Source organism: Grus americana, chromosome 22, assembly GCF_028858705.1.
Source record: "Grus americana isolate bGruAme1 chromosome 22, bGruAme1.mat, whole genome shotgun sequence".
Lineage (NCBI taxonomy): Eukaryota > Metazoa > Chordata > Aves > Gruiformes > Gruidae > Grus > Grus americana.
This window is the reverse complement of record NC_072873.1, coordinates 1,526,628-1,553,163: the sequence shown is the minus strand read 5'-3', so window position 1 is coordinate 1,553,163 and position 26,536 is coordinate 1,526,628. Positions and strand designations below refer to the sequence as shown.

The 26,536-nt window shown below is 39.4% G+C and overlaps 1 protein-coding gene across 2 annotated transcripts in view; it reads right to left on the bottom strand.

Annotated features, from left to right (window-relative positions):
* Window positions 1-1,888: 1,888 nt before the first annotated feature.
* Window positions 1,889-26,536, bottom strand: part of ZNF652 (zinc finger protein 652) — a 33,293-nt gene continuing 8,645 nt past the window's right edge. For both annotated transcript variants that reach the window (XM_054801960.1, XM_054801959.1), the window contains exons 2-6: window positions 10,658-11,805; window positions 7,137-7,284; window positions 6,723-6,838; window positions 5,302-5,446; window positions 1,889-4,843 (exon numbers count right to left, since the gene is read on the bottom strand). In XM_054801960.1, the coding sequence (XP_054657935.1) occupies window positions 4,329-4,843; window positions 5,302-5,446; window positions 6,723-6,838; window positions 7,137-7,284; window positions 10,658-11,566 (1,833 nt within the window). In that variant the 5' untranslated portion in view covers window positions 11,567-11,805 and the 3' untranslated portion in view covers window positions 1,889-4,328. The remainder of the gene's footprint in view (window positions 4,844-5,301; window positions 5,447-6,722; window positions 6,839-7,136; window positions 7,285-10,657; window positions 11,806-26,536) is intronic.

The following is a 26,536-nucleotide window of genomic DNA, read 5'->3' as shown; positions in this document are numbered from 1 at the left end:
AAGATACAAGAATAAAGTCACGTTTTCCATTAAGAATCACTCATATCTTAATCATAGTGTAGTACATAATAGGCTGGAAAAAAGGTCATTTTGTCATGAAAATGGACAAGTGTTTATTTAATTAACCTCCATCATTTCTCAGGCAGCCATGTCTCCCAGGTTTAAAGACTAAAACCAACACTAAAACCAGAAACTTGATCCATCTTCTATTTACAAGTGAGGTGTTCCTCATTAGTGGGTAAAAAAGTCTTGTTGAGCCACACATTATGTTTGTTTTTTTTAAAAATACTGTTAGTCAATAGAAATATGAAACCATAACATAATAATTTAAACATTTTGCGACCCTGAGGTCAAGTCCCAAGAGTGAAAGAAATCTGACATTATTAGTGTTCTTGAGTACCTCACTGCCAAGTTGCATATTGTTTTATCATTTTCTCAAAGGCACGTTACCTGCAGACTCTGCAAATAATAAACCAAACCAAAAAGTGTCAACACAAGACTATCTCTGCATGAACAGAAATAGCCCCGCACAACAGCATATCTCTGAAACTCCTAAAAAAACCGTACTCGACTCCACTGACAGTCACACCATTGGTCATTATAATGCAAAGAAATAGGCAACAAATTAAATATATTACAAAAATACTAATCTTTTCAGCTCAGAGGTAAACTTGCTCTGTCACTGACTTGGCTAAAACTGACTGAAACTGTCAAAGGGAAGCACTAGCTCTTAAGCTGCATACCCTGAGCTTTACCTCCTCAACTCGTCAATAAATTGAAAATAGCTGTTACATGCTCAAGAGACAAAAACCATCCCAACGGACTGCCTTGTTGAGATATGAACTAATTTCCCAGCGATAAAAGCCTAAATTCAGCTTAAAAGACTCTTTCAGAAGTCCGTAATTTAAGATTTGGTTGGGACTACAAGGGGGGTGACAATAACTTTTGATGTGCGCAGCCACCTAAGAAGTATCTGAGCTGTGTAAATAGGAGAGTCAATAATTCAGACAGGCATGACAATACAAAAACAAATAATCACCACACCTTTATCCAGAAAGATAAGTTCGTCCGAGATAACAGACTGAACAAACAAGCTCACACAGCTAATGCCTTTAGTAAGGATAAGGCACTGTCTGTAGGACTAGCAGTTTTAACTTCTCCAGAAATGATGCTCATCATAGAATGCTGACCTCCGAACTGTGCGTTCATTCTGTTGAATTTCTGCCCTTCAAAAGGCAATGTTAAAAATTCAGTAAATCTTTGCCTTAGGCTGTAGGAAGTTTGGGGTGGGGGGGTAGGGGGAAGGAGAATTTAGTCCCATTTTCCAGAAACATTCAAACCAAACCCAAAGTTGGTATAATTTGTCTTTGCTCTTCTTGAAGGAAGCATTTGAGCAACATAAACTAATCCCTTAACATACTGAATACAGCAAAGCCAATACAAAACATTACTAGTTTGTCAACATAAGCAAAACGTAGCAAACGTATCCGACCACATTCCTTAGTGTTGCCCAAACTCCGTACAAGGTGTGCATAGCAATGCCGGTTTGTTAAGCAGAAACGAGAAGCCGCAGCAAATCTCAACCTTCAATTTCCTGACTTTTTTAACGCCTGTTTTCCTTTTTTTTTTTCTCTCTGAAATATGTACTTTATAAGATATCACATTGTGACACTTTTAGACCAGTATGTCAGCTTTCAATAGGTTTGTCCCAGAGAATGAGGAGCATCTGTTGACATCATATCACATTATAACAGACTGTTAAGCGGGTTAGATAGTTTAATCTTCTTCCACAAGAAGGAAGTTCATAAGTCTCGGGGGAAAAAAAAAAATACAAGGTGTATCATTGCTATGAACTAATAGAAAAAAACTGTCCCAGATTTTAGAATTCTGAATAGCAGCCTAATACTGTAAATTTATTGAGAAGAAAATCATTTTGCAAAAATGGAATACAATTGATATACCAAGAATTTTTTAGCATTTAAAAATCATTTAATAACAGGCCTGACCATAAAATAGTGGCACAACAGAAACGTAGGTTGCAAATGTGACGTGGAATGCATAGAACCTCCGGGGCGGACCAGCCACAGTAAATACAACAGTCATAATCATGAGTGTAAATTCACTTTTATAACTGGCTTTTTCTTCTAGAAGGTAAAAGGGTGTATATAAATATTATAGATAAAACATTTAAAAAACATTGTTTTATTTTTTCAGAAATGCTGGAAGGGGTTTCAGGTCAGTCAAAAATGAGTAGGTTTGTTGGGCCAAAATTGCCCTTTCTGGTTCCTAAAGTTTCCTATGCTTGTTATGAAAAAAAACATGAATGATTAGGTGGTAGAAAATGGTGAAAACCATCAACTAAGGAGCTAATTCTCAACAAAGGACATGGTGTTTCAAAACACAGTGCTTAACAGCATTAACTTTGAGGAAGTAACGCTAGGAAGAATTTTCACCATCTTGAAAAAAAAAATTAATATCCCATTAGCCACAAAACCAGTTCATTACCGAGCAGAATGGTAAGTTAGATATCTGCCTGTGAGGATCTCTGGATATATAGTTTGGTGGGATTAAATTTAAAAAGCAGCACAGAAGAATAGGAATTTTAAGGAAAAGAGGACTTACAGTACATTGCCTTGGGCCTCTGTCTTCATTGAAGGTGGTAACAATTTCCTAGATTGCATAATGCTGCTATACTTAGTTTTAGTTGAAGAGAAATACAAACCTGAAAAAATAACAGCTACTCACTGGTTAAAACAGATACATTTGGCATTCCAGCCCACCAACCCTGCACTAACTTGTCATTTCCCCCTCATTGCCTCCCAGGATTATGAAACAGTGACATGCCTACAATTCAAAGTTTCCTATCCTACAACTGTAAAACTTAGATTTGCCAAAATATGACTACGACCCCTAGAAATCATCCCATAATTTTATGCACATTACATTTATGGGATAGAGCTTCACATGGTACATACAGTGCGATCAGCATTTTCTTAACAATGCAACTGAAACACCATTGTCTCATTCAAGCTTCTCTTCTCACTCTTACAATCAACCAGTCAGAAACACCACATTTATGATCTCACTTAATTCTCCTCTCCTAACAACTCCAGGAATTCCAAAAAGCAATCTGAAGAGCAGCATTTGATATGATCCCCAACTTAAAATCATACCATGAAAAGCCATTAAAACCGGCTGTCCTACGTAAAGAGAAAAGATGCTTGGCTAACTAGAGATACTTGATTTCCTCTCTCTGCTGTCAGATCTCTCCTCTCGTGACTCTGTTCCCAAACTAGCAGGTCCCTACGTGTCGGGGGCTCCCTTTCGAACCCATCTCATACCTCACTCCAACTGAGCTAACCAAAACCTGTGGAGCAGGAATACAGTATCCCAACGTCCTTGTCCAAAAACCTTAAGAGAAACCGTGAAAAGGGAAACGTAAGGGTAAAAAAAACCAAAAAAAAAAGCCCAACTAAAATAAATTACGTAAAGTTCTGAAATCAACATCACTTTTGAGGCAACCTTTCCAGAGACCTCTTGGGTTCCTTTCTTCTCTGAAGCACCTTTTAAGTTGTATGGTTGTAAGAATAACTTTAACTATAGAAGCTATATGCATCTTTTAAGAATCACATTTTGATGATTATAAAAATTTATCTATTATACAACATAGGTCCAGCTACACTGAAAAAATTACACCGCTTATTGAAATACATTTCATTTTAGAAACAGACTACTAAATAGGTCTATACAAAAAACTCTAAAATAATTTCTGTAGTAAAATAAAGAGTGTGTTAGGAGAGCTACACAAACAAGAAATTTTTTTGTCTTTCTTTATAATGCTCAAATATACTGTGATACGTGGCTGGCTCACTCCATAGCCGGCACCAAAAGCTGAAAAGAATCCATTACGATACACAGTGATACAATTAATGCTCTGTATTAATCTCACAGCCTTTCCGATTAGTACAAAGAAAACCAGGCCTATCTCCTCTTTGAGGAGAAGTCCAGGATATAAAAGCAAGCATACCTCATCAGCTGATATGAAATTATAAAATTCCACAAGTCTCAGTATCTGAAATTTATAAAAGTCACCAGTAAAACACAAGCAAATTGGGTTTAAGTCCTGTTGGTTCCCAGGTTCAAATGAGCACTGCTGATCCAAAACAGGATTTCCTTGTTTCTTAACTGATTCGAGGGAAAAATTAGGACCATCTGCTGGGGCTAAGAGAAAGACAAAGATCCTCACCACCAACTAACCCTCTGTACTTCCATGAGGGCATGTTTCCATGTGCATAAAACGGGAAAATAGCTGGCAGGAAGCGAAGATGTTAGTGGTGCTGTGCTGAACTGTTTTTTTCTGCCAGGTGTCGCAGAAAGTTGTCCTCACTCTGGCCTCTGTGATTTAAAGGCTCGCTCTTAAAAAGAGCTGGAGGAGGGGGTAAATGAGGAACCGGGGGGACTGGGAGATGATGCGGATGGTGAGGATGAGGATGTAGGTGAAGGTGTGAATATGGGTGGTGAAGGGGGCGTGGAGGAAGTGTGCTCACTGGGTTCAGGTTGATAGGTGGAGTTGGGGTGGTGGGTGTGTTCACTACAGCAGGGATTGTGGCAGCAGGAGAAGTCGTGGACAGCGGGATCTGGACAGCAGTTGACACGTTGGCGGGGCTGGTAACACGGAAACACTTCTCCTTGTGTGCCTTGAGCATGTTGGAGAAGCGAAATCGCTGGCCACACACATCACACGGGTAGGGCTTCTCCCCTGTGTGAGTTCTGCGATGTCTCTTCATGTTTGGGCGGCTGGTGAAGCTTTTCCCACAGATTTCACAGATGAAGGGCTTCTCTCCTGCCGAACACAGATATGGCAATCAGGCACAGAACATCTGCTAATACTTATTACTTCAGCATACTTGTGCAAACAAACTGCATCCTGCAAAAGCTACTGTGGCTGCTACCTTCAGCAAATAAAGAGTCAGCTGTTCCACAGAAGTCCTCAGTCTTTATGAAATCCCCTCTCACCTTTGGATTTTGATGCACGAGACAATCTTTTATAAGGCTTTGGCAAGGGATTCCTTCAGATCAAAATAACAAGGAGTAAGTCTAACCTCTCATTTTCCCGCACAGCGAATCACAGGACTACACTCAGTTAGATTTAACAGTAAAGTGATGCATTAAACTCTCCTTTCTGATTTTCTAGGTCAGATAACAGTTTTGATTCCAAATTCCAAGGAATTGAATACAGCTAGAAGTATAGGAAAGTTTTTATCCTGAAGGTACTTGTGCTTTTCTTTGGTAAGTCCTTACCAGTGTGTGTTTTCATGTGCTCATCAAAGTACTGTTTCATGTTGAAGTCTTTGCCACACCACTGGCACATGAACTGTTTGTGCCCGATGTGGATGCTCATGTGGGAACGCAGCTGATATTTGTACTGAAACCTCTCATCACAGTTCTGCAACAGAAGAACGGCAACCCATGATATTCAGACATTACACATCAGGAAGCAAGGCAGTCACGGGACAGCACTCAAATGTACCATGTGAAGGAGTAAGAATACCTCAACTAGTATACACACAGACCCTCACACAAACGCAGAATTTAAATTATTTAGCAAGAGTAGAATTTGGTCTGTACTAAAAGGTCTGCTAGCACAAGAGCCTTGGCGAGGAGCGTGGAACAGTCACAACCTTTAGCTGACACAGCTGTTGGCAAAAGCCCGGCAGAGACATGGTTGTGCCAACAGAAAAGTGCTTCTGTTGGCTTAAGGTATCATTTGGAGGTTTTGCAGCTCTGCGAGTGATCTCTGCTGGACTACAGCATGCCTCCACTAGAGGACTCTGCTCACACAGCAAAACCAACAGCAGCTCTACCACAGGCTTGTTTTTCAGCAAGCCAGTCTGTTTTCCAGCTATTATTTATTGGTATGAGGTAATTTCTCTCCCTACTCCCCAAGACTACTCTGGTTGCACTACAACCACTACTACTATGCGCCTGGCCTGGAGTTGTGCCCCACTTTGTGGGCAGGGTGAGCCACTAGACCTACCCTGGACACAGGAAAGGCTCTGCACCCCCTCTGCCTTCATCATGTGATACCCACAAGCATCCCCATCAGATGACTGAGACATTATCTGCCCCAGACATATAACCAGGTAAGTCTGTCCCATATGGTCTCCTTCCCGAGGGCAGGCATAAAATTACAATCGCAAATGCACGTGAATGCATTGGTGAAATACTCTTCCCCATCTCAACACACACACACAGTCGGTTTAGGAAATGCAAATTCAGAGCACTGTCTTAGATCTCAAGGAGGTAATAGTTTGCAGCGACTTTTTCCCCCAAGTGAAAATCAAGCAGTAATTTGTTTATTTTCACTGTCGCCACTTCGATCTGTTTCAAGTTACTGGGCAGGACAGGGAGGATTAACGTAATTTGCATCAGGCTTTGCTATGAACACCGACGGATTCAAATCCTGCTGTAGCGTGTACTCATTGAGAAAAACACGAGAGCCTGCAGTAAAAGCAAACCAAATACATCTCTGTTTGAACTGCTGCTAGATGCACTCCTGCTGTGTTCTCCACATGGAAAAGAACTTTCCCCAAATTTTTATGAAACGGCACCTCATTTACAAGTCAGGCAATTCAGTTTCCACCTACACGCCCTACTGACAGCATTACTAATTTTATGCCTTATGCTACTGTATCTAAACATATTAACAGTTGCTGCCTCACCTCACATCTGAAAGGTTTCTCTCCAGAATGCTGTAGGGAATGTACTTTGAGAGACATACTTCGTTTGAATGATTTTCCACAGGTTTCACATGTAAATGGCATGTCCTTTGTGTGTGCTGCAACACAACAGAACATTAGATAGGGTCATTCAAACGCAAACAGCTCTCGAACCAATTTTTTTCTCCAATGCTGAGCAGGAAAATGATTAGTACTATACAGCTTGTAAGTATACGTACACACATACATACATATTTTTGCTTGCTGTCGGTACTACAGACTTGAACTTTTTGCTAAGGATAAAGCTCAGACAACTGGATTTGCCTTATTTTTCTCCTCGAAACAGCAATTATGAGGTAAGAACCACAAAGGCACGTTATGAGGCAGAACCAACAGAAGCACCGATCAATAACTCACCAACCATATGTTTCCGCACGTGGGCCATGGTGTAGAACTTTTTTTCACAAATCTCACAAGAGAATTTCTTTTCCGCATATCCGTGGACAATCTTGATATGTTCATGGAGGGACCAGAGCTTCTTGAATGATTTATTACAGGAAACACACTGAATGAATGGGATAAATAGAAGGAAGTTGAAATTAGAAAGATTCAGTGATTCAAGCTTGTGGAGTTAAGCCACGCATCTTCCTCTTGCATGACAAAAAGAAGCCCAAAAGTCAAAATGCTGTACACTGTCTCAGACTGCGCTTCAGCTTACATTTACTGTTTCACGCTTGAAACAATTACACTAAGAAAAGCCAGATCAAGCAGGATTAGAGAGGATGTTAACACGCTGCATTTTGGTGCCACCTGAAGAGCACCACAGCCACTGCACTGACTTACTTCCGAAACACGACAGCACATAAAGCTGGCTGCAGCCCTCAAGGAGCTAACACAGAGAAGACAACTTCACAGGCACTGATGCTGCTGGTGTGGGAAGAAGCCAACAGAGGTGGAGGAGGCCAACACCACCAAAGTTGCCTTAAACCCATCTGCACATCCAGCCCTGTCTGCCACAGGAGCACCATGAGGCCTCAAACTCCAGATCTAACAGCCCGTGAACTAGTCAAAGCTCTCTCATCCCTTTAGCTTTACACGGAAGACAGCTTCCATCTTGCAGCTCTTGACCATGCGGAGCATCTGATACACAGCTCATACAGCAAAGCTACTTGTCACCTCCGTTTTTCATGTTCTGCTCTTCATTTATACATATCAGTAGCACTGTAGGTCTAAAACGACCATACACAAACAATATTTTAATCTCTTCCCACAACTACCGTGAAACATCCAGAAAGTCAGCGATGAGCTGGATCCACAGGCTTTCATGCATGTCTTTTTTTCCCCCCAACAGAGTTAGTTCTTGCTAAAGACTTGATAAAAAAATTTCTTGTACAATTTTGAAAATTCCAGAATAATCTGAGTTGTGAAACTTGATAGTAGACACATACGTGAGGATACCAAGTCGTTTTCATCTTTGAAGTGAAGAGGAAGGAATTGTGGCTTGTTATTCTTTGTTAGTTGTTGGTACATCTCCATTTTTCTGCCCATCAATTACCCTCCTTCCCTCAAAGTGAGAAGGGGTGCACGCTATTCCCTGCAGAACTAGCAAATACTGTGCCTTCTGTCACCCTGAGTTGTTTCTCCTCTGCACAGACAAGTTATGCTGCTTCCACAGTGCTTGAATGTCTGCAGGCCTGGAAACGCTGGTACACCGCTCACCGTGCTGACTCCGAGGACAGCCTCTGCCTCTAACAGTACCTACTTGGAGGCATGTCAGGAACAAACTGTAGTCTTTGGGGGGGGGAAACCCTAGAGAATAAAGCAAGGCTAAGAAATTATCAAAAATCCTTTGATTTAAGGTTAAGCAAGCCCTTGAAGCAGTCAGTCTACAATTTGATGATCAGCAGCAAGTAATTTAGATCACTGATACTGAGAGCTACTACACACAGAGTCTAAGCTGACAACAGAAATTCTATGAAAGTGCTCATTTTGAAAGGATGAAAACCAGAAATTACCTGGAAAAACAGATATATTCCATCACTTAGATGAAAAATATAGAGGAGCCAGCCATGTTTATCAGTTCAATCACAACTTACATAATGAAACCATTTTTTTTTCCTAGACAAAGCTCCATATCCCTCTTGACATATTAAACTCTACATTAATGTAAAACTTCCATATCCCCTTACTCCTTTTGCCAAATGTAATAAAAACAAATTAGCAGGCAGCTGTGAAACACATTCCAAATGTCAGGACAGACAAAAATAATTGTTGAATATATGCTTATACTGAGAATTTTAAAGATGACTAGCGATGCTTCTGGCACTAGAGATATCTGAGAAAGTTTCTGGACCTTATTCTTTTGGTACTGGATAAAACCCACAATTTCTACAATTTCTTCTCTTCCTATCATTTTTGGACATAGGAATGTAACCCCTCAGAAGCATATGGGTGCATGGATTACAGGTTGCTTCTTCATTCCATACAACACACAAACTATTCATGAATTCCCGTTTAATGTCAAAAGATTTTATGCTGTGAATGAGCCACCTGGATGATAGGGCATTCCTTAAATTTACATTTAAGTGTTCTCTGCTACACTAAACTTTTGAAGTATTTATTTCAAAAACTGCGAGAACATACTGAAATTATGTATTTTACTAACTATGCTCAAGACTCATTATCTTATATTATACTCCTTCCTTCAGTCTTCCTCCTATGAGCTGAAACATAAGGAAAAAATAGCATAGCGTTATATAGAGCTGCATTTGAGTCTTACAGCAAAGAGAAATTGCAATAAATATTTCAACTGTCTCCCACACAGTGGGAACTGAATACCAATTCAGTTTAGCATTTAAACAAACAAATAAAACTTTCTGGTAAAACTCATCAGACAGACAAAAACCTTGTTGCCCTACAAACTCTCAACATTCCAGCTGCACAAAAATCGAACTCAAGCTGCTTCATGCTGGCAGTGGGATTATTTCAGAAGTAGGTGGCAACACTGTGCCTAGTTTTAAAAAGGCACAAAAATCATCAGATAAAACAACAGTGCCCCCAGTTACATGAGAACATAGATGCCTATGAGCAAAGTACAAACCACAGATGAATCAGAAACTCTGAAACTCTTTCCACAACTTAAAGTTTAAAATGGTTCTATTACAACACAGGCTTCCATTGTTGTATAAAATGAAAAGTTGCAAATTTTCTGGTGAGAAAAACCAGAGATCTTTATATTATCAGTGAGATTTACTAAGCTTTGTACACTGGGAAAAGGGCAGGCTTATAAACAGGTTTAGTCACTGAATTCATACACTTCCATATGCATACATGAACACTACTGTAAGTTTCCTGTATATAATTATTTCAGTAGGATTAAAAAAAAAAGTTACATTTTAATGCAAGTTCAAATCCTGACTTCACTAGTTTCTTTCTCACCTGCTTGCCTCTCTGGTATTTTACAAATTTCTGATTCCAATACCAGCAACGTGCTGTAATTCCGTTCTCCTTTGAAACCTTACCTGGACATACTATGTGACTGAATTTTGGGACACTGAAACACTTTGAACTTTAAAGCTAGCGATAGCTGCAGGTGCTCAGCACCTGAGGAAGGAGGGTTTATCCCGTCAAAGTACTTCACTGCAAATGCACTTGTTTTCAGGCCAGTTACTCTTGAGTCTGACATTTGGTAAAGTAGCTTTGCGTTTTCCCCAACTCGTAGTTAAATACTAGAGTAACTCTGCTAAAGCAGATGTCAGTTGTACACTGTTCCCTGCAATTTACTTCTTTTGGAAGACACCAAAGTGTTGATACGTAGAGACAAGGTCTCGGTCAGAACCTGGTCTGTGCAAAAGATTTCCCCCTCTGAAGTGTCCACTAGCTGTATCCAGGGCACAACAGAAGGTATGGAAATCTGGCAAGCAGGTGAGCAAACCTACCTGGATATTTTTTTCACAGTCTGTTTGCTGGTGAAGGGACAGCTCACTTTCTAGAACAAATTTCTTCCCACATTTGTCGCAGATCTGCATGCGCCTGTGAGTGATGTTCATGTGCTTCTCCAGGTACCAGCGTGTGTTAAACACCCTGGGGCACTTCTCACAGGTTAAAGTCTCCTTCTCTTCACACTTTGATTTCTGCACAGGTGCCTTGGGCTCCTTTGCAGCTTTCTTCTTACGCTTGGGGGGCTCCACACTCTTTCTACGACCCCTTGTAGTTCTGGGTGATGGGGAAGTTGTGGCTGCTGCAGCAGATGCAGCTCTCCTTGTTCTCCTTTGTGCAACACTAACTTTTTCCACTCTTTTCTCTTTTTTCTTCTGCCTCTCATTTTCCTCATCATCATTACTGTCTTCAGTGGCCTCTTCCCCACTGTCACCCTCCTCTTCCTCACTGCTGGTCTTAAGAACAGCAGTCTCTTTGGACTGGGAGGGGACACCCTTCTCCCCTTTTGATACATTTAATGTTTGGTTGTTAAGGTTTACCTCTACTATAATCTGCTCCCTTTTGTAAGTCACTTCATCTTCCTCCTCTTCTTCCTCCTCAGAGTCGTCAGAGTTTTCTCTATCTTCTTTCACAGCCCGGACCTCTCCTACCGATCTGTTCTCCCTGAAATATGGCTGCTCCTCTCTTTCATGGAGATGTGGTTTACTCATTTTGCTGTCCACCAACACAGAGTAAGGACTTCCTGACTCTCTCTTGTATACTTTGGTGGACAGATCAAGCTCCTGGCTGGCACCATGATAAAACGTGGGTGGCACTTGACCACGGCGACTGTCCTCTTGCGCCATCCCTGCTACATGCGTGGCACAGTTTTCAACCAACTGTTGGCAAGAATTGGCTGTTTGACTCATTTGGGGGGCCCTGATTCATTGAGCACCTTTAATCCCAGAAAACCAAGTAAGCAGCTTTAAATCTGGATGGACTCTCAAGACCGATGCCTGTTCCATCTACACAGAATGAACAGAATATGATTCTCTGCTGGTGGTTAGCACTGATGTGTAGGTCACAGAATCCTGGTATTATGGCAAGAGCAGAGCAGTAGTAATTATTCTTCTGAAGAAAGTTGCCAATGAACCGTTGAACATTTCATCTATAAAAGACAACAGAGAAAAAGTCAATTAAAAAAAAAAAATCACTAAAATCTCCAGCAAATTCTTTTGTTTTGAGTTGGTACTACTGGGTAAAGCACAGAGTACACTATCCATGAGCTGTATTTCCTGGGGGTGGACTGTTCTATAGCACTGTCTCAAACAAACTGGCAGTTAGATATAAATACATGCAACCTTTTGTGGGGACCAGAACTGGTACTATGACTCCCAAGATACAGAAATCAAGGCATGCTATTCATTTCAAAATGAATTTTCTCCACCTGCCAAAGATCACTGCCACCTGCCTCAATGCTGGGCCAAGATGCTGATCCATGTTTCTCCTGGACCCTCGGGAGCACCGATGGCCCCAAGACTCTACTCTCCATCACACAAGGTGCATGCCTACACAGAAATACCTCTTCTTCTGTGTCTCCTGAAAAGAGCCCATCCTTACCCAGAAAGAGGACATATTATACTGAACAACATTCCAGTGATGTAGATATGCATGAAGAATTTCAATGGAGACATTTTCAACCTGCAGCACTAAATCAGATTAAGAACACCGTGTCCCCTGCCTGTTTCCACCTCAGAGATCCCTCATACGGCCTCTTGATTTAAGGCACTTATTCTTTTGTCTCATTCTCCCTTCCCCCAGCTACCTACTCCTCCATGCAATAGCCAAACAATATTACATTTACCCATCTAAATTTCACTTGCAGTTACCCAAGTTGGAATTTGACCAGGACACTTACTTCCTCTTGCAAAAAATGCCACGTGATCCCTAATGAATACAAGTAATCAAGCGCTCACATCTATTTTTCACCAGGACTATTACATTTTGGTAGCACAGTATTGCAACACCAAGCCAAGATTTTTGGCTGTGCAGATCAAGTCAGAAATACATTTGAACTCCTGACCAAACTGCATACTCGGAACTAAACCTGCAAGAGAGGGTGCAGAAGAGGAGAATTAAGGATAGAGCCTGAGACACATCCCATGACTAGACGACGGAGAAGGGCCCTAACAGAAAATGGATGGATCGAGCAGCCAAGTATGAAGAAAACCGGTTCCCTACTACCAGAGTCTGAAAATTTCCTTACAGCTATAAGCTTGGGCTAAGTCCAGCAGACAGGTATAAAACACTTGGATTTTGCAGAATCACATGGTCATTTTTATTAGTAGCATTCTTGGAGCAACAATAAAAAGCATCAAACCTAAAGCAGTATTACAGACATGAATTTTTATGATAAATTTCCTTCCACATTGTACTGAGTTAAAATACTCTCCACACTACAAATGCAGTAACTTCCATCTAAACATGTTATAGTTTTGATTTTACTCTTCCACCAGAAATTTTCTGCTTTGAAGTGATTTTAAGCAGAGAGGAGCTGAACCTACCAAACCACCTGGTCTCAGTAGTTTGAATAACAATAATAATAATAAAAAAAAAAGACTGAACTGCTTCCTGCAATCTTTGTGAAGTGACACGCTGGGGAAAGTGACAGTCCAATAGCGAGTCATCTGATTACCTGCTTAAAGTTAATTAAACAAATTTTCAAACAGTGCTCCAGTATTTCCAAATGCACTCAAAAGGCACCCTGAAGATGCCTGCCGGAGTGAGTGACCTGCAGACAGACTCACAGCACCGCAACAGCGGGCTCTATTCCAGCGGCTGCATACTTGCTCCATCCTCAGCAGGGTCTCAGGTCCCAGCTTCCCAGCTCCAGAGGCGAGGCAGGAAGGCGAGCGCCAAGACCCAGCTGGGCCAGGAAATACGTGGAGATGGGCTGTTAACATTGGCTTGTGATCACAAGTAATATTCAGATGGAAAAGCTAGTAAATAATAAAATAAACTGGTTGTGATTGCAAGCCAAAATTAACAACCCGATACCCAGGAAGGCCCTTAGAAAGCAGTGGGCATGATGAAATCCAGTTTAGTTTTTCCTTTAACAAATTTAATGAATTATTCAGAAACTTAGGAAAAACACTATGTCATATAGAAAATGATACCCGATTATTTCCTCAGCATATTAAGCATCTCTTGCTAGTTGCACAAGTAAATCAGGAAGGTTATCAGAATGCTGCTGCTAGATAGCCAGAAAAAGCACAAAACTTGTCATGAAAAGCAAGCTTTACCTCCACCCCCCACTTACTGAATGCTGAAATATTCTCTTTACATATCCTGTCATCATTTCACCCCTGCTCATTTAAGGAATATTCTGTATAATAAACCACTTGTATGAACGCAGTACCACTTCAAATAAAAAAAACAACAGGGCTTATTCTGAGTTATCAAAGCTATTTGGTCTTAAAACCACTTCACTCTGCAGAATCAGTAACCTACTTTCACTTTGAACACACCGCCTGCTACCCTCAAGGGACCCACAACTTTCGAACAACATTATTTAACAGTCAAACAGCTGGTAAAGCAAAGCCCTCCTTATACATTTAATACCATCAATGCACTACTAGACTTCTGACAGCTCTGAGAGAGAGTAGTTTAAATACTGCCCAAAATATTTTAATAGGAGATTTTTTTTTTCCCCTAAGTTTCTAATCCCAAATGTAAGAAAGCAGCATTTGGGTGTTTTTATCCCCCCTGCCCTTCTGGTGGTGTTTTTTTAAAATTTGTTTTGTTTTGTTTTTAAAAATAAGTGAATCCACCTTTTTCAAAGCTGCTAAACAGCTTGGGCTCACACAAAGAGTTTCAGCCATACCATGAAAGGAAGTAATATAGGTTCTGATAAAAATGTAAAAAGAATACACAGTTTCAAAGCAATTTTTGAAGAAGCTTATCAAGATATAAACCTGAGGAATAACTGTATTATGAGCACAGAATGAAGCTGCGAGGTACATGCAACACTTAGTAATCAAAGAACATACAAGAAAGGTTTGCAAGCCTACAAATATTCAAGGCTCAAACCCAGAAAAAAGTACAAACAACTTGCAGACGAATGTGTAGGTGGAGGAAGCACGTGGATGTGGGAGCAACACTTCATACAATGCTTTCGCTACTTCTAAAGAAAAACCACATTTCTTCACATTATCTGTACTAAAAATAGACCAATTTATAGCAGAGCATGCTATCACAATTACCTGCCCCAACTTTGGCTCACTAGATGCTTTGAAATCAGCACAGACCAGGTGCACTATACTCAGAGGTTAATGACTTTAAATTACACGTCCTTAGTTTGCCCTCAGCGAGGGACCAGCTTGACAGTCTGGCCACCTTATATTTTCATCTAACCTGTGCCAAGGACGTACGATTTGACTTCTGGCAAGCATCCACCAGAAACAGACACCAATGTGAAGAAAAACACTGCTTCTTCCAGCTGTTGTAATAAGTGAAGTGGGTGCAGAGTCATTTCTGGCTATGAAGGCTCCCTGTGAGCTACGGACCCCTGCATGGCCTGCAGCTGTTTGCCTGCTATCACAACCAGGCTGCCAGCTCCACAGATGTACACTGAACCGCTCGCTCTGCCTGATCCTTCTGGTGGCTCCTATAAAAGGATGCAAGAGGCACTTCGGGGCACTCCACAACCAGCAATGACCCTGCCACTCCTGGTCAATGTGACAGTGACCTAATTTTATTTATTTATAACCAGTTTAATTGCTGCCCATAGAAAAACTATCGATATTAGCTCTGAAAGTTGACAGACGCTGGTCTAATTCACTTTGCTGTAGGTTGGCAAGTCTAGAAGCATTGCAGGCACAAGGGTGATTTGTCTACAGACACAAAGACAGCATTGTATCGATTTATTACTTAGTTAACATCTGGAAGGTTCCCCCACTCTTCCCAGATAGCCATAAGGACCAAAAAAATCCTTTAAAAAAATAGCCATGCCTCAATTCACAAATCAGCGGCATTTGCCACACAAGTTTTGCACACACCGTAAGGAAAAAGAGGAAGGAGAGTAAGAGAGAGCTTGGGGCTTTCCTGCAGCTCACCTACTTCTTGCATGAAAAGGGAATGCTATGAAAAATGAGATTGCAGTAGTCAATGCCCAACATTAAAAATACACTAATTTATTAGTCATCCATTACTTCCTTTGTTATAATATAGCCTTTCAAGATAGGAACAGAGCATTATATTTTTGTTTCTGTTTACTAGAAACATGCACTAGATTTCACTTCCAGCTTGGTACAGTTAAGAAGTGCTCGCAAGACAAAATTATTCCTCCAGAAGTATACAGCACCGAACACGTGGGGTATGTGAGCCACAGCCAACACTGCAGCACTGAAATACCACACACCTTACACGAGCATCACAAATTATTTGCATGGTCCTTTTACCACACAAGACAAGCCCCTAGTTGAGGCAAGTGTCCAAGGCCAGATTGGATGGGGCTTTGGGCAACCTGGTCTCGTAGAGGGTGTCCCTGCCCATGGCAGGGGGTTGGAACTTGATCTTTAAGGTCCCTTCCAAGCCAAATCGTTCTGTGATTCTATGACCGCAGGGCATGAATAGGTTTTCCATTTAGGTATATAGACCACTATATAGAAAACCAAGTTAAATGAGAAAGTTTGAGTATATTGAAATTTGAAATTTTCCATAAAACAAAGCTCCTCTCAAACTACAGTTAGAGAAAGTAAAAGTTAAGAAAAAATTATAGCTGTGTTACAATTAATGTCAATACCATTTTGTATATGCATTAACAATCTGAAGTTTTCAAGGATCCTGGACGTCTTTTGGTTGGATGCTAATATCCAGCAGCTCCATTAAGTCCTGCGGCAACCGGATTTGCACCTAGTTTACAAGTGGTGAAACAACCATCTGCATAAATAAATAATTTACATTAAGATAATGCACCAATTTCAAGCTAGTCAAGTAGTTGTTGAAGAAACTACACTCAGGAGTAAGGCAGTGATTGCAGGTCGGGGGGATTAATTAAATACAGCTCCAACATTATGCCAAACCTGGGACACGTTACAGTCTGGCTGCCACCCAAATTTCTAACCAAAACTGGAGCACCAGCTTCCCTGCTTCCTTTCTACTCATCAGGTAGAAATTTCTAGTACAGCTAAAACCTATGTGAATTCAGAATGTGAGTGTAGCTCAACCCTTTCAAAAGGACAGTATCATTTCAAGTTAAATGCTTTCACACTTACTAGTCACATTATTTGGATGCAAAAGAAGTACTAGAACTATGATAAACTGGCACATGTTTATTCTGAAAAGCTGATAAGCGAATGCATTGCTCTGGTACATAAAAATGTAGAGGTAAATAAGAGTGTGATTTTTCACTTAGCTTCTGTTAGTATTAATCAGTGTTACCCATTAATCAATTTCAAGTCAGCAGACAGGACAGAAATACAAGAAAATGCATCAGAAAAATATAATTTTCATTGCACAGATACAACTTAGCTTTGAGTATACTGCCAAGCACAAAGTTCTGCAGTATATTTCCTAAAAATAACAAAACACTAATGCTTTCTCACTACAGCTCTGCTCTATGAAATCCTTAGCTAATGTGAATTCTGAATAGCATATTAACAAGAAATGCCTGGAGATAGTAATGTGAAAATGCAAAGTGCTTGACTAAAATGGTCCAGTCACCTACAGGTTCAATACATTAGCAATATTTCAGAGCACACACACACAAAAAGTTTCAATATACTTGCACAGTTTGAAGAACAGGTGCATGAAACAGAATAGTGCGCAGGCACAGCAATTCCCAGTCAGTGGGAAAACACATCTGGTACAAGTTACATCATGTCAGCGGATAGTAATCAGGACTATCACACAAGAGAGAATTATTTATATCATCGTACAATCACTCCTTTCTTGTGCATCTCAGCTGCTTTATATGCAAAAAAACTGAAAATATGTTAAGTGGTGAGTTTTATCTCAAGAAAGACCCACAGTCAGCACATCCTCACAGTTTTTGCATTTCTATGGGCAAGTACTCAAGCTTGCCTTTGCCCATGTAAATTCAAAATAAAAAGACTGACTGCTGCTAAGAACTATTCTGTCATCTGTTAGACATGAAGGGACAGCTTGTAACACCCACCTAAGAGACGGTACTGCGATAGGTTCAGCTTAGTAGAGCTCCAAAGGAAAGGAGGGAAGAGTAATTCTATCTACTGTATCAGAAGGACAATTTTGTGCAGCTGACACAGACTTTGGGAATATGGTGTAATATGGCAAAAGGGTATTTGGAAACAGCGTTCACAATTCCTGGGACTGTTCTGTGAAAAACAGAAAAATCATAACTCTATTTTCACTGCAAGCTCAAAATTCACTTGAAACAGATTTTCCCATCAACTCACATAAAAGATCAGACATGAAATGGTGTGTGGCACTATGGCTTGTATTTTGGTGAAATTAAAGCTATGTCACATATTTGGGCATCTGCCTCAAATGGATTAGTCTTGGTACAACTAAGCAAACCGACACGCACATCATAAAAAACCAACAACGCTGGCAGCAACTGAAAGTATTGCAGGGAGTCTTGGCAGGGAAACAAAAGACTGGAGAGTGAATAAATACTGCCCAATTCTCAAAGTAAAGGTCTGGGCAGAAGTATGTTTGACAGGGTGGTATATGAAAGCCTGAAGACGCAGCAGAGCATCTAGACTGTCCCATCTTCCAGTTATTTTTTGTGACCATTCCAAAAATAATCTATGATAGGTATCTTGCTAACTCAGCAGGCAACATATTTTCACTGTATGGAGCTGGCTATTTGCCTGTAAGTATTTAACAGTCTAATGGAAAATGAAGTAGACCATATTTCCAATTCCAGAAAAATGCCTTATATAATATCCTGAGGCTAAAACATAAAAACTATGATAAAAAAACCTCCAGGCTTTTTCCATTTCTTAAGACGAATTATTTGGCTGTATCTAGAAATATGGTTTGAGGGACAAAGGCTTTCAAACCAGTGATTTCCAGAACTGTGAATCTGGAATTTTTTCAAGCATTATCTCCACAGAAAATAGTTTAAGAGGTTGCCATTTCAGAATTCAGCAGCATTATAATCCCTCAGCTTTTGCAATAAGCTGAAGGGTTTCTATTGGCTATGAACTGGTTTTAGATGCGACAGCCATAAACCTCAACATTTTTCTTTTACTCGGCAAAACCATCTTGAAAGAACTTCTAGTACGCCATGATATACACTCAAATTAAAAGTCTAAGCCCTTTCTACTATCTTAAATACATAAAAATTAAACACCTGTGACTGAATTAGGAACTTCCTTCTATTCAAACCTATTGTTGCGTCTCATCTATATCTCAAACCAAAACCAGGTAGTTAACCACTCAACAGCGGCCATTCACATGTATACATCTTTCACATTTATTATTTTTCTATAATTGTTTGATAACTTGAAGACACATAAATGAAGTAAAAAAGCTTTATATGACCACATTAACAGATTATCTGTCCCTTCAAATTTGTATACTCATCAAAATATGTGCCAGAAGTTCAAAACTACCCACTGCTACAATACTGAGGGGCCATTGTTTCTGCCATTAGCCTATTCTTTGTTCCAAATCACTTTTTATTGCCTAGTTTTCTTCTTGTTCAGTGGCAAGATTCCTTTTTGCTTTAAAAACTCTTGCTTTCATCATTATCTGTTCACATATCTTGAAGACTAGTAAAAACTGCACTACGGTTTTAAACTGTCCATTTATATTCTTAGATGCCAGTGATGACACTTCTTATTAAACATGACTAACGTATTCTAACATTGCAAATGATTGCACTAACAATACAGGCTACACGCAAAAAGGAAATCTTCATCCTTCAAAAAGGAAATCTATCATCAAGGTCTCCCAAAGTCAGCATTGTTCTTCCCAAAGAGGAGTGGAGAAGGAGGCACTAGATGTGTATCTGTGTCTTTGAATATGTAGATGGAGATCAGTTGAGAAAGCTCAAGAAAATGTAAATGGTCTGTCCCCAAAGTAATTCTACCCGGACGTTTATTCTGGAGGAAAGGTGTTCTTCCTCGCTTTAAGCTGAGAGCACTAACTTGGCAAGAAATAATAAACTTTTATATCCAGAATATCCTTACCTCCTCTCCTAGCAAGCCCTAAAGGAGACCTTTGCAACAGTTTTGTATATTTTACAGAAGGGTTCAGTTTAAGAAAACTCACAGACAGGTTGAGTTATTTGCTTACACCTTTCTGCTGATCAGCCTGTACTACACATCACAGCATGTAATGTGCCCCTGTGTCATTTATCTTTTACACTGCAATAATGGAACGTTTAAAATAATCTCATCTGAGGTGAGAGTGTGATGTTACACACACACACACTTTACAGAGTCCCTCAGTCACAGCTTAATGTAGTTTTTTACAAACATTTTGATTCATTTCCAGTCTACCAGTTTATCTTAAAAAAACCCTGCCAAATATTTTGGAACTCTGCTGAGTGGTATGTAGTAGGAAAAAAGGTTTAAATAGCAAAATCTTCTTTGGCTTCATGGAAGTGTGAATTTGATCTCTCTAAAATAAAGTTTGTTCTTCTCACATCATTGGAATGTGCTTACAGATAGGTTTAAAATCCTCTCCATTTTTCACTTAGAGCTCTTTACACACTAGATAATTTTGACTTTGAAACCAGCAACAAGTTTGTAAAAACCTCCATAGCAACAAAAAAGCTTGTAGCAGCTGCACAACTGTCCCCTGCACAGCGGCAGATGCACTAGCTGGGAGGAGCATGACTCACCACTCCTGCACTGGCAAATGCTGTGCTGATGGAGCTTTCCCTTCTTTCCCTCACTTGGGCTTCTCTTCCTTTCAGGCTGCCCACAAACACACACCTGCATTCGCCTGTAGAGTTTCGGTTTTATAACTTCTAGCATTTTAACTACTGAATCGCCAGACACTACTCGGATCAAGCCCAGCTAACCTTGCGGCTAATACAAAGATGATATGTGTGTTCATGCAAGCACAAATCACCAGCAGAAGTTTAAGTAATCTGGTGTTGACAAAGTCTAAATATGCCAATACCAAAACTATACTATTGTTAAGTGTTTCTTCTTGCACAATGTCACAACGCTCCCGTAAACCCTGAATAACCATTCTGTATGGTTATCTTCCACTACCAATTACTGTCTTGTTTGGAGCTACTGATTCTTCTGAAACATTACACACAGAGTTTGTTTTAGATGCACTATGTAAACTTTTGGAAAAACAGACCGTCTTGCTTTTATAATATTTACATAATTTAACAAGGCATATTTAACAACACACAAATTTATCAGCTTCCAAGAAATGCTAACCAAGTAACAATACTTCAACAGAACTCCTATTTGCACATATTCTACCTTTGCAAGTAGAAACTACATTCAGCGCTCTCCCTGAAGTTAACAGTTAGAAACGAAGCTGTTCAGCAAGTCTACGTGCGATCAAAACAGACACTGTACCATGGCAGCAGTTCATCTCAATCTTCACATGTTTTACGGTTGCAATTCTCAAGCATAAATACTCTTCCCACTGACACGGTGGATTTTATACCCAGTTCCCCTCTAATTCATTATGCAGCTATGGACATCTTATCTCCATTTTGTATTTAAATTTCCTTCTGGGCAAAGTGAGGACAGTTATCAGTTAAGGCCAAAGTTACTTGTTCATTTTAATCTGATCTAAGTCTGTATGGCTGCCAAAGGAGGCAGTACGCTTTCCCTATTATTATGCCAATGCTGGCATTCTTACGGTTGCAGGGCTAGATGCCTTGGGAAATCAGTCTGCCTGGAAAATAACCATTCCTTGGGATAAATTTTCAGCTGGATCAGTTCTCTGAACCAGCTCACTGTGCAACTTCATGAATACTACTGTCCATTACAAGATTTTACTTCCTGAAATAATTGATTTGTTCTACAGGTGCAATCTGGCTTTCACCTTCCATAAAATACCAAGGTAACAGAACCAGAAGCACAAAAACAGATCTGTGGAAAAAAAAAAAATCTGAGGATGTTTAAGAACGGAAGTGGAAAAAATAATGTATTTTCAAGAACCTGTAGCAAACAGGATTTTTTCCTCAAATGACTTCGGCCTTTGCATAGCTCGTGCTTTCATTTAAAAATAAGTTCCTAATGATTATAAAAATATTCTTAGATACCAGCATTCTCTCCTTACTGGCATGTTACAATCTAAACCTACAGATTTATCTTTAAGAACAGTAAGATCAGAGTTATAGGCTTCAAGTCAAATCCACATCACGTCAAAGGTCTGAACAGACTATCACAGAAACCACCTCAGGACCTACTCAGTGGTGCACAAATTCCAAATCTCAGCAATGAGATGCTGTCTTTACAGCAGTCACCAAGTTTCAGGGTGAGAGAGAAAACACTCGAAAAACCCCCACAAACCCAAACTTTTCTTTTCCCTCTTGACAAGAAAGAACAACAGTTACTTAGCTCCCCAAGCAAGACAGGGAATAGCATCTCAGTAAGAATCTCAATAAGATGGGGGTTATTTGTGCAAAGGAAGGGTGAGAAAGGAAGAAGAGTGTCCACTGACAGTAGGGATAATTAACTTCATCTTATTGACTGAATTTAAAGTGCTCAGAGTGTGGGATAATAGAAGTTGGTTGTGCACAGGAGAGATTATGTTAAATGATTTTATAGCCTCATAAGTGGGCTAGGTGATTTATCAAAGATAAGTAGAAGGCAGGATCCTGCATCAGGAAACCTGCAGGTTAGAGGAAAAGCTATGAAACTCTAAAAGAAGGAAAAGAAAAACTTGTTTCCTAAACCAGTCTTAAGAAAGGCAGCAGAAAACAGCATAATAAAGAAAGAGTAAGGTGAGCGGACACCAAACAGGAAAACACGAGAATTAGAATGCGTTTAGAAAGGTACAAGTGGAAGAAGAAAAGTGCAACAACGTTATGTGTTAAAACCGCCTGACAAAAAGTTGCAATTAAATTCAGGACATAGTTTTTCTCAGACCTTTAAACTGCAGCCAGCATGGCATTTCACTCTGACTAATAGATTTTGTCCTGCAGCTAGTAAGTGTGAAATGAATGATTCAAGACATGCACATTACAGTAAAGCAAACTAGAGATTCTCAGCAGCCATTTTTACTATTACATGACATAGGTGATGAAGATTTATTAGGATATGTTTCTGTCCCTGCTAAAGACTTCTGAAGTCACATCTATATACCACAACTTGTATTTTCATCGTCAAGCCTACTGGTGTCACAGTGCATTAAACAACTATCCCAACATACATCCCTCAAAGTGACATGCAGTTAAACTATGGGAAACCTAAGCACAGTGCATGCCACTTAACAGGGAACTTGGAGAATTTACTACAGTGACAAAGCATGCAAAGTATACTGAGGAATGACAATCCATCTGGTCCCACCATTTATGTGAGAAACACCTCAAATTTGCTAGCCTGAAAAAGAAAAAAAGGGAAAGTTTTTGGAATCAAGGATAGACCTCCCATCATTGTACGTGTACATCATAGTATAGTTTGTTAGAAAGGACAGAACCAGAAAACCTCCAGCAGTACGAGCAGGAAGGAAGCTGCTGCTTTAAAACATACGTAGCAAAAAATATCTGCATCAATCAGAAAACATAAATACTCCTGTTCAGCAAACGTCCAAAAATATTACAGTGACACAGCTAGTTGACAGTACCTGCTACATGTTAGGATACTGGACACTAACAGCAATCAGGCTTTTTGTTAGAAATAATCTGCCTTCTACCATTAAAATCACAGTTGTCACTGCATGTAATTTGTCTTCAGACAGCATTATTAAGACACATTCCATAATTCCCTTTTCATCACATAAGCACTAAAAAGACTTAAATAAGCATGACCTGCAAGCAACTGTGGAGCTCAGAACAGATTTTTACTGTCTTCCACAAGACTAGTCAGCCATAGAAAAAGCAAAGTTCTAATAAGCTTTCTGCACCTGCAAGATTCAGCTAGGCTCCAACTCAAATATTTGCAACTTTTTGTGTACAACATTCTCATAAAAGAAGGTATGTGGATCAATGGATGCTTGTCTGTAAATTTTCAACTATAAAACCTTCTGCTTGTAAAAAAAAAAAAAAAAAAAAAAAAAAAAGCTCTACTACCTTATCCTACCAGGCCATCTGTCTTTACAGTGATACCACAAATATTCCTCCAAAATTCCAGCTGAAAAACTTTCTGTTCACTTGTATTTAGTACCTGGGACAATGAAATTGGCTTAACAAGTTTTGTCTCTAATGTTAATGTGGATTCTAATTCCAGTAACCTATCCTCAAGCAGGCCCGCTCTCTATTAGACTTGCCTTTCATATTACCTTCCTAAAATCACTTTTCCACAGAAAGAATCAAGTTTCAAAACTAAAGAATACACAAACAAGAAAGCAACACAGCGTAAAGTGCTGGTAGTTGCTTAGCATAGCTAAATGTTTCTCTTGAGTGAAAACTACTAGTCTGAAACCTCCTCAGGGAAGGGTGTCTGAAAGTGTCAAGGAAACTAATGCAAGCTGCTTGTGTTAATGAGTTTAAGCTGCTGGCACCAGAGCTACAGCCAGAGTTTCACTCCCTATGCAGTTGTTTTTCAGGAGGGAGGAGCAAACTAAAAATCACCAATTTAAGATCACTTGAAAAATTAATCATTTGTGAAGGTACTTTGGAAATTAGGTACTAGAAGTTTAGGCTATAACGAATGTTTCAACTGAACGAGGAAAGTCTGTTACGCTGTTACTAGTTATGAGAGCTACATAAATTCTACTTAAGAGTTATAAGCAAACCCCACCCACTTTCCAAAATACTGAAAATGAAGATCCTGCAAAGACCTAAAATGATACATAATTTTACTCACTTATAAGAGTATGTGTGTAAACAGAGTTTGCAATTTCAGGGATAAATTGCATTTTTATTAAAATGTTCTGAAAGGCATAAGATTTGTCGCTTCTAGACAAAACATCCTTTTATGTTAACAGAGGTTATTTAGACTTTTGATACAATAAAGGAGTTATGGCAAAGTTTTTAAAATATGTAAGCCTAGTATTTACAGTGGAAACAGCTGGAAGTTAGGCATTTAGATCCCAACAGAACAGGTTAAAAACTACACATTCTTACTGGAAAACACTGTCTGAAATAATTCAACCATACTTCCTCGGCTTGAGGAAGCTCAAGACATTATAGGGTCATGTCAACTGCAGACAGTATCTGCTCATTGACTGCATTAATATTTAAAGTATGCAACTTCATGATAATAAAGTGACCTCCACATAAAAATCCACATTTTTTCTAACTATTGTGAGTGAAAAGACCCAAACTTTGGTATCATAAGATACTGAAAAGACAAATAGCACATATTTAGCAAAATGCAAACTAACACTGTTTTAAAAAACAGAATTATGTTCTTCAAAATTTACTTCATCTTCCATTCAGAAGCAAAGATCTGGATCTTGTAGGGAGATAGCTGTTTCACAGCAGAATGCATTAAGAGATCAGCTGTTCTATGCTGTAGGAATTTAACTGAGAGAATCATTATAAAATATTTTAATACAGTAATAATCCACTGAATCAGGTTGTTAGATAACATATCAATCTTTTCAATTGGTTGGTACTTCCTTCCAATTATGTCTCTCTCTTTTGTGGGGTTAGAGAGAAATTTATTCTTTGATAAGGCATATTATAATAGTGTGCCACAGAGAAATAGGTCACTGATGACATGTAGTTTTGTAATCACCTTAAATATACCTGTGCCTATCTCAAACACGCTATTGGTACACCGCTCTTCCATTAGGCACTGAAACAGCACGTGATATCAAGACTGGAAGATGGGATCTTGTTTACTGAAAACACCTATTTAATGCAGCTGTACGAACTCAAAGGACTCTTCCCAAGTTGTTCTTATGTGGACATCTCATGCTCCAGGTGGTATAACACCAGACAGGGTATGTTTGGTCTATAAGTAGTTTCTTGTACGTATAAAGACTTTCATCTTTAGATGAAATTGCACCTCTCAGTCCGAAATTTCCACATTCTATGATTCTGGTAATGAGAATAAAACCAGAACATCCCAATATCTTGCACTTGCAACAGAACCTGACAAACTGCTTTTATAATTTACCTCCTATATATACCTAACCATTCATACAAAACTGCTGAAGAATTTACATCAGTCAAAGGCTTCTTGTATCAGTATTAAAGAAATAATAATCAATCAAGTCCTTTAAAACAAATTCACAGTAGTCTATAATGCCAAAGTCTCTTTTGATTATGTACACATTTGAAAGATTTTTTTACAAATACTACAAATGCTAAGCCACAAAACATTTACTGAAGTGATCTTCCCAAATACAACTGATCTCAATTACTGCAAATAAATGCTGAAGTAGCTATGACTGCTAGTCACCAAATATTAAAATTATGAATAAAATCTTAAGTGTCTGACATCCCATTACATGCAATTGCTTAGTTAGAAAAATAAAAAGCTTTCATGATTTTGCACTTCTCTCTCAAACAAATACTCTCGGAAAAAGCTTTCAAAATTTCTACCCCTCAACTACACATTTACACTGTGAGTTTACTCTGTATCTCAACTTTATTATCAACATCTAAATTCAAGTGTTGGCTGCCTGGGGCAGGGATGGGACTCTTCATCCATTCAGCACAACAACCTTATTGCAAACGCTTTATTATTCTCTAAAAAGCAGAAAAAAGACTGCATCTTATAAGCAGGTAGACAGACAGACAGAGGGGTTTCAAATAGGTACCAATGAGAACACTAGAGCCATGTAAAGAATGCAAATTATCTGTTACCATAAAATAC